The sequence below is a fragment of the Morone saxatilis genome, unplaced genomic scaffold (assembly GCF_004916995.1).
Source record: "Morone saxatilis isolate NCDOM2014 unplaced genomic scaffold, NCSU_SB_2.0 Contig8, whole genome shotgun sequence".
Classification (NCBI taxonomy): Eukaryota; Metazoa; Chordata; class Actinopteri; family Moronidae; genus Morone; species Morone saxatilis.
This window is the reverse complement of record NW_023340257.1, coordinates 11,446,179-11,455,490: the sequence shown is the minus strand read 5'-3', so window position 1 is coordinate 11,455,490 and position 9,312 is coordinate 11,446,179. Positions and strand designations below refer to the sequence as shown.

General features: G+C 37.4%; 2 protein-coding genes across 2 annotated transcripts in view; both read right to left on the bottom strand.

Moving 5' to 3' along the window:
- The window catches only part of porb (P450 (cytochrome) oxidoreductase b), a 20,889-nt gene extending 17,402 nt beyond the window's left edge, over positions 1 to 3,487 (bottom strand). The window contains exon 1 of the mRNA XM_035679928.1: positions 3,443 to 3,487. The gene's annotated coding sequence lies outside the window, so the exon portion shown is untranslated. The remainder of the gene's footprint in view (positions 1 to 3,442) is intronic.
- A 1,723-nt stretch (positions 3,488 to 5,210) lies between these two features.
- On the bottom strand, positions 5,211 to 9,107 carry LOC118342152 (ion channel TACAN-like). Its single transcript, XM_035680604.1, has 12 exons — positions 8,588 to 9,107; positions 8,206 to 8,324; positions 7,897 to 8,010; positions 7,736 to 7,795; positions 7,427 to 7,522; positions 7,236 to 7,325; positions 6,992 to 7,057; positions 6,735 to 6,796; positions 6,549 to 6,641; positions 6,303 to 6,367; positions 5,951 to 6,019; positions 5,211 to 5,531 (listed from the first exon to the last, which is right to left on the bottom strand). The coding sequence occupies exons 1-12, from the start codon at positions 8,654 to 8,656 to the stop codon at positions 5,418 to 5,420; spliced, it is 1,017 nt and encodes a 338-aa protein (XP_035536497.1). The 5' UTR covers positions 8,657 to 9,107; the 3' UTR covers positions 5,211 to 5,417.
- Between the last annotated feature and the right edge of the window lie 205 nt (positions 9,108 to 9,312).

Genomic DNA, 9,312 nt, shown 5'->3' with positions numbered 1-9,312 from the left:
CCATCAATGGAGTTTTTCTTCCCTAATGGCACGGGCATATTCCAAGATGACAATGCCAGGATTCATCGGGCTCACATTGCGAATGAGTTCAGGGAGCATGAGACTTCCTTTCCACCACAGAGTCCAGACCTCAGCCCCAATGAGAATCTCTGGGATGTGCTGGAGAAGACTTTGCGCAGCGGGACAACTCTCCCATCATCAATACAAGATCTTGGCGGAAAATGAATGCAACTCTGGACAGATAATGTTGTGATATTGCAGAAGCTTATCGGAAAAATTTGCCCCAGCGAATGCGTGTCGTACTCAAAGCTAAAGGCGGTCCAACTAAACATTAGAGTGTGCGACTTTTTTTTTTTTTTGGACGGGCAGTGTATCATTACAATGCAATGCTGCTCAGAGCTATTCTCCCAACAGCACCGGGTCTCTTCCTCTCCTCTTGTGTCATGCGCAGTAAGTGTGGTGTGCACGTTTAACCGCCTCTCATCCTTTCTGTCCGGAGGTCTGGATTAGGGTGTTCCTATAGCTTGTAAATATGTAAATAATTTGTTTGACCTTCTCTCTCACTGCAGATCTCTGGATTAGTGCGTTCCTATAGTTTGTTTATAGTTACTTTGACCTCCTCTCTCACTCTTTTTCTCCGGATCTCTGGATTAGGGTGTTCACTGTTCCTATAGATTAGCCTTAATGTAAATACTTGTTGTTGTTTGAGCTTGCAAATATTTAAATAAAGTTTGTTTTATCTTCTCCCTTCACGTTATAGATTTTTTTTAAACGTATAACAATCAGAAACAGGTTTGCATTTTCACTGCAGTTTGCAGTGATGCGTTCATTAATCAAACCATTATAAGTAAACAGAAAAAGAGTAACTCAACCAGTGATTAAGAGAATAATGGATACTGATTGTGGCCAATCACATAGGGTGAGTTCAGTGTTTTTATTCAGATATAAGTTAAGGGAACTTCCATGGTTAAGTGAGTTAATTAAATAAAAGGTATTAAACTGTATTCATTATGTAGAATGAAAAAAATACCATTATCTTTTATAACTATAGTTGTACAAGTTGTATGCATGCTAAAGGTATTCGTATCTCATAACTCTCTATAACCGTTAGAGAAAACTGGTTAAAGTGCTGCACAGAACAATGTGACTGCATATATGTGTGTGTGTGTGTGTGTGTATGAGCAGTACTCCACATGCCATACCATACAACGATGGCTTCTGTGCAAGAATTATGGATAATTGGCTCTACATACTATAACACTGTCACCCAGTGCTTCCCATACATCAGGAATTTGTCATGCATCAACGACAGCAGATCTTTTCACACTGAGCACGAAAGGACTTCATGTTCTGAGCGCTCAGGTTTCAATTTGGTTCAAAGAGTGAAAACAATGAGATCGGGTTGTGATCCATTAAACTGGCTAGCCCACAGCTACACAACAGTTAAACTGACAAAGCCATATACACACACTTACTAGAAGAAAAAAACTTGCTTGCTCACTACTAGACTGCTGACTCACCGATACATTAAGCAAACACTTCAGTTACTACGTACAGAGATACATGTGTGCCATGTCGAGTCACAGTGACCTCAGGGCGTGTAATACTGTGCTCAGGTGAAAACCCAACACGGTCAAAAACACTTCCCGTGATTTTAATGATATTTTCTATATATTGAATACAAGTGTGTGTCCGTCTCTTATTCAATAGACAGCAAGCATTTCAAACCAAGTCAAACACTAAAATTCACTAAAGTTTTGAGCTTTTAAAACACAGTAGCTTTGTTAATATGTTTAATTGGTCTACTAAAATAGTACTCACTAGTGTCTTTAACCAAATCTATAACCTGATCAATGCGGGAAGACAGACACTGATAGATATTTGAGAGTTTTTAAAGTCTGATGACAATATTCTTCTTCTAATAAGGACCACATTCATTTAATTATCAAATAACTGTGACTACGATATATACTGAGAGGAAACCGTGTCAGTGCTCTCTGGTTGACAAACTACGTAACACCAACGTTGTTTCTAAATTGGTCTGCATTTCCGTAAAGACATTTATTGTGGGTTTTAAAAGCAGAAATCTCAGATAAGATGATAAGCTCATATTAGCCAATATACCTGCCTGGCCAATCCATCAGATGTGGGAGCACTATTAGCTGCTATAACAAAGTCCTTCTTAAACGCAGCAACAGAAGTTTTACACTGATATTAATCTAATGCAGCTGAATGCAAAAACTCAGAAAACAATTTACCCATTTACCCAATACCCATCCATAGCTGCAGTTATGTGATACCTTAACAATCTGTAATGCAGTTGAAATGAATGTAGATTTTGTCCACCCCAGTATATATATATATTATCATGTTAGTTTTAGCTAGATGTACCTCATAAACTGCTGACAACCTCCATCACTTGTACAGTATCAGTGCGTCCTGTCTGTTGTGATACAGTATCCATGCGACTACTTTACTTAGAGATCTCCCAGCCGCAGCAATTAGCAGCCCCAACCTGAAAACACCAACACCTCCTGTGTCCAACAAGTACCACAGGTAGTAACACACACACCTACACACACAGCAGCACAGGCAGCTTTTAATCTCATCATTATTCAACTGTGATTAATGAGAGTTAACACCTTACCTTAGAGCAAGTTCACCTCAAATACTAATTAAAGTCTTACCGGTCTGGTCACCTCTCTCAACCCCCTCTGACACAGAGCCACTGTGTGAAGAGTAGGAGTATCCAACACCATGTGAGACTTTGGTTAGTTGCCAATTAAGCCAAGAGAAATAAGCTTTAATATCAGTTAGCACTGGGGGTGTAAATGATCAATGAATCAGACATGGACGAGGTTTACTGGAGTTCATCCTGACAATTCCCCTCCTCTTAAAGCAAATAGTTGTGTAACAGAGTTGGTGGATTACATGTAAGGCAGACACCGGTTTTATCTGTTTTAATGGAGTTAAGTCACAGCTAATGAGATGTTTTCTATTCAGAAAATACCTCTGGCGGTCAGATATAAGGAGGAAGATGAGCGATAGCCCATCGGGAGAGGACTTAGGGCCCCGACTATTCCCTGGACGTGTTACAACACTGGCTGAAAGCATGATACTGTCAGAAGTACAGGTTAATTCAGAGACTAAACAATGTAGGCCACAGTATGATACCTGCAAAGCTTAAGAGCGTTAATGTGTCTTAACCTACACACACCAATTAAAAAGGACTTTCTCCAGAGAGACACAAGTTTGCGTAACACTGGAGTCAGCACTTCTCTTAAGCTAATGTTGTTTTTTACTGAAATACCTTAATATTTCCTCTGTATTTACAGTTTCCAGGTTCAGTTTGAGTCTATTAACGCTGACGTGTAATTCCCACAGACTGCCACAGACTACAGCTCGATGTAAAACCCTTCAGAGATGTGAATCTGGTGCTTACCTTCGCCTCCCCTCTTTGTGTCAGGCTCACACTGTCCTCAACGCGGAAGGAAACTTTACGCCATGTAGGATCAAACCAACTCGATCCTGACCGTGGGGGGGAGGGACTCTTGTATTTCTAACTCCAAATGAATCTAAACTCGGGATATTTTAATTTTTTTCTGTTGTTACAGATGTGTGCTTTTTTTTAAAGCACTTCTGCTCCAACAGAGTTAAAAAATAAGCATATTTATTTATAATTTCGGCGGACAGGTGTCTCAATTTGGACCCGACTACAAATACATTACCTAATGTGACTGAGCATATGTACCCGCTATAATAAATAACTGCAGACGTGCAGCAGGCCAAGGGTCATGGTTATGTAATGTAACCGGTTGAACAGACCGTGTATCCTTGACAGACTGAGAGGTACAATAATCAAACATATCTGTCCCCTTCAATTCAAAGGGTGTCCATGTTCACAGTACCAAGGACACACTGTGCATGGTAGATAGCCCCGAGGTTTTCTGCCTGCAGTGCTCAGCTGTTATGTGCAGTGGTGGAAGTATTCAGATTCTTTACCCGAGTAAAGAAGTTAAAAGTAATACTTAAGCAGAAATTATTATTAAGTATTAACACCAATCAGATTCTTTACCTGAGTAAAAGTAGCAATGCCACATTAGAGCAATACTCTGCTGCAATCCATTCAACGTCTTACTTAAGCAGAAGTTCAGAACTACTGACACCAAAATGTATTTGTACTGTCAAAAGTAAGTTCTCATTTTGGAGCAGAGTGAACCCTGTCAGCACTGAAAGTAAATTAGTACTCAAGTGATGTAACTTGCAACTGTGTGTATACTGTGTATGTATGTATAAAGTCACTGTAGTTATACTCATAATACTCATCTATGAAATTCAAATGAAGCACTTTGCCATATGTTGTCCTAACCCTGTACAGAATAATCTTCCTTATAATCTATTGCATTCTAAATTAAGTATTGTCTTAGTTTTTAGTTGTCTTTGTATTGCTTTTAATTTTAGTTATTTATATTTAACATTTCTATCTTCTTAGTTACCTCTTTGTTTTTCCACATGCTGCTTTTAGTTTGTTTTTCTGCAATATCCAATTAGGGATAATAAAGTACTCTACTAATGTATTTGTCTGTCTATCTTATACTTTATACTTGTAGTTTATTTCATTTCAGAGTTGTACATTAGATTTATTAACATTAAATCCACCTTGAAATTACAATATTAAAATATGAATACATGAATACCTAAATAATAATTATGTAAAAATATACAGTAATATAACACTGACATGGCTGTTCTGCATAATGAATTCAGTTACTATTGCTAGTTTAAGTGCATTTTGTTGCTAATACTCCTGTAATTTAAAGTAAACATTTGAATACAGGTATTTTTATAGCATAATATATAATATCTATAACAATGAATCATATTTTATAGACTCATCATCTCTTTTACATAAAATCTAAATCAGCAAACTAACTATTGCTTTCAGACATATGTTATTTCCCTCTGTAATGTAATGAAGTAGAAGTGTAAAGTAACAGAAAATAGTAATACTCAAGTCGAGTACTTTAAAGTTGTACTTAAATACATCAGTGAATGTACTCAATTATATACACTGTTTCTAACTTCATTTTAAGAACAGGGAAACTCACGCCTAACCAGATAAAAGGCCAAAAAAGGAATAAATGGCTGCAATCAAACACAATTAAGAGACGTGTATGCACAAGCACAAAATATGTAAAAATGCAACAACATTTACAGATGATTTATTTTATTTGAGGGTGCTTTTATTCATTGTTCATTGCTCTTACTATGAAAGTAAAATATATACAAAGGTATTTGGAGGCATTTTGGAACACAATTCAACTTTTAATGGTGACTGGTTGATTATAAAACATTCTTTATATTTATGTATCTACTGTACATTTTGGACATGTTGATTTTTGGTTTATTAGGATGTATCACAGGCTCTTTGGTTTCTGGTTCCTGCTCTTGACCTTCTGACGGACGACGGCAACAGTGGTGAGGAAGTTTCCCATGAACAGAATAAGGAAGCAGAGACCACACATCAAGACCTGGCATCACATGCAACATAAAGAACAATATGTGAGTAAGCATAAAAGCCTGAATTTGTAAGCATTTTCTCGATATATGGGTGGGGATTAAGTATTAATGTCGAGTTGCTTTCAAACATACAAATGGAAATTCATGAGGCTGATTTCACGAATAAACTGTATTTATACACCAACAACAACAAAAAAACTGATACAAAAACTCATTGTAACGTAACACTGATGGGCTGTCAGGAATTTATCTGAGAAAATGTGAAGACACTGTTTAATCAACCCTCTGGCGATGTAAACAGACAGTTTGAGCAAATAAGAAGCTCTACTTCTGACTAGATGAAAGATAAATAAATAAAGTAAATATTTAACAGCTATGAAAGAAAGAACAGGGGGAAACAGTTAAACTGTATGACCATTGAAGCACTGACCTGCCATTCTTTACAGTCTGGGAGCTGAGCCATTCTGAAGAGAGACAGGCTATTGAAGAGCTGCCAGAACTACAAGACAACACATGAGGACTTAAGGGTTTATATCGTTAAGGGGGGATAAATGCAACGTTAAAGGTTAAGGCTGTTATCCAGATCAAAACCTAAAGATTGTCTCAAATCAGGCACACGAAGGATAAGTCTAGAATGACATCAGGTTTTTTTTTAATCACCTTTCCTGTGTCATCCAGACTAAACCATGACAAAGCATATTTGATGAAAACTAAGCAGTAGTTAGAGGAAATTTCTCAAAGTACAAATTACAAATCATCTCAGCATCACAGACTGTACTCACATGACCAAAAAAGAGGAAGGGCAAAAGGAACGTCAGCCCTTTCCACATCCATGACTGAAATCCCTCTAAAAACAGGAAGCAGAGAAGAATCACTTTTTAAACTCCGCACACATTTGTTTATTAGCAGTGACAACTTGGAGCCCCGGACATGCTTGATGGAGCATTGTTGGTTTTTACTAAATATTTAATAATGATATAGCTGTGTGAGTGTGTCTGTATTATGTGTCCTTGGCTGGTGTACCTTACCCACGGTCAGATCCATGTTGTGTCTTTCTCCCAGAGCTCGTAGTCTGTACAGGCACCCACTCTGATAATAGCACTGCAGACACTGAACAAAACCTGTGTGTTTAAGATGAAAGAAGCACTGATCAGGCTTTGGTTTCATTCAGTAAAGTTAAAACTATGAATGTATTTCAAGTACTTTGACCTTACTTTGATACAAGGAGTAGGCAAGGAACTGGTTCCTGAATGTTTTGTACAGGATCCCATCTGGCCTTCAGGGTGAAAGGAAGGAAATTTGTTATGACACAGACTGTAAACGGTAATTTAACAGATGTATTTGAACAAAAACAGGTATGAACCAATCAGCAAGCATCGTATTAATGACATTTCCTGAGTTGAATGTGTTAAAATAAAGTTTCATTGTCAATTGTTGTTAATCTGTTGGGTTTTTATCTTCCTCTACTCACCATGTCAGCATCACACCGGACAGAAAAGCTGAGACGTAATGATGAAAAACCCACCAGCCTTTGATTCTATGGTGCAGGACACATTTCATTAAATATTTATATTGTATGTTTTTACACTTAAGTTTCTAAAAGTTCATGACATATATTTTCTAAAGATGATTAACTACCATAATGATTAGTTGATTCATAAAACATATAGTAGTTGCATTCTTTTAGTAGGATGAAGGCAGTGTGCAGGACTGACCTGGAGCCGTTGGTGATGAGGACACTTTCCCTGATAGTTAATGTACAATAGTACCACACCAGCAGGAAATTGAGGATTGCATCAAGAAATCTAAAGTCCGGGACATAAGACAAGTGCTGGATTTAGACATACAGTACATGCAGTGTCCATGTAATAAACTCAGTGTTGATGTGTGATACGTTGATGTTTACCTGTAGCTCACAAAGAAATAGCATATAAAGGAGAACAGCAGCAGGAGGACTGTGAGACACAGCTTGAACTTCTCGTATTCATCTTTGTAGGCAAATCTGACAAGGATGCAACAAATTCAGGTCTCAAATTAAAGTCCTTCTTTGATTATTGGAGCATCAGTGATTGAATCTGGATTCTGTGATAAATTAGCTCACTGAGTGACACCTAGAAGAGTAACTGACTGAAAAATGTTGTTTAACCAGACAAATGTTACCACGCAAATAAAAAGTGGGGAAATGTTTGGCTTAGCTTTGATAGTTGTTACTTACTTTGACTGCTTGCTGAGAAGAGTCACATTCACATTTCCAAGAACCAGACTGAGGTACAACCTGAAATATGAAACAATCATAATCGTAATGTATGTAATTGTTCAATCTTTATGCATTTTCAACTTGTATGTTGGGGCTTTTGATTAAATAATAGTCATTACCCATTCTTCTTGGGAAGGTAAGACTCCATTTCAAAGAAAGCATTTGGTCGCGTCTTTATTTTCTCTTTGATTTCATCCACGGTTTTAGCATCTTCTGCGGGTCCTGTGCTGCATCTGATGAATGATATAAGTGCATGAGATAGGTCTGTATCATGAGATGTTTGTTGAGCTGAGATGGGTCCACTTTGTCTATCAGCAAGTCTTTCTTTCACTCCTTTGGGTCTGTGTGCATGTATGTGTGTGTATGACTGGATGAACTATCAGTGTGTGTTACTTTAAATCTGTGTGTGTGTGTGTGTGTAAACTTACTTATTCACCAGAAGGGATACCTCTTGCAGTCGTTTGCGGTGACTGGAAATGGAGGAAGAGCAGCTGTTTTGTAGTTTTGTAATTTCATCCAGTTTCTGTAAGTACATTCTGTGTGTCTCCTGGATGAGAAGAACACAAATGTAGATTACAGGAAACATTTAAACCTTTTTGGAATATAAAACATTACAATCTGGAACACAGCCATTTTACATGAACTCAAGCATGATTGATATATGGTTTTACAAGAGATTAAGAGAGATAGATATTAAAAACATATCATCATGCGGTTTGAGTAACAGAAAGCAAACAGTATGTTAAGACTTATACAACTGCTGTATGTGAAACATCTGATTCTGTCAGCTGATTTTGGTCCGTGTCTTACCTGAAGTTGTTGATATTCGTCTTCCAGACATTTCCACTCCTCCAGCGCGGCTGTTAAACCTTCACGCATTTTGTTAATACTAATCTTTCACTAAATTGTTTAACCACTAAGAAGTGACTGGCACATAATGCAATGTTGAAGTAAATCTCTTCAGGGTGTGTGTCACATCTCCAGGGACGAGTTATTGCATAAAGTGAACTTTGACTGGTACAAATGTGCAAGATTTTGACTTGGACATTGTTCTGTGGAAATTATCTTGTCATCACGTTGTTCAATTATCACTCACAGAGCGAAAAGAGATTGACTTGTTGACTATATTATAATGCAAAGACTACAGGTCTACATTTTTACCTTTGCCATGGTTCACCCAGCTCCCTGTTCGCTAGTTTTTCTTTTTTCTTTCATTATATTTAGTTTGTCACTTACACAGCAGCACATTAGCAACATCTGGTGGATGAAAGGGCTAAATCATTGACCAACTCACTGGTGTAGAAGAGGAATGTTCTGGCTGTTGTAATTTGATGGCACAAATGATAAATCGTGAGAAACAATGATTCGTTTGAAAGAAATTCTTTAACATAAAGACTTTTATAGGAAAAGGTTATTTTGTTGTTATTTTAAATTGTAAAACCTGCACAAAATAGACTGACAGCCACCAGTGGTGTGGTGTCTCCACATAGTACTATTTCACAGTAAGATGTAAAAATACATTAGCTGGTCTATAC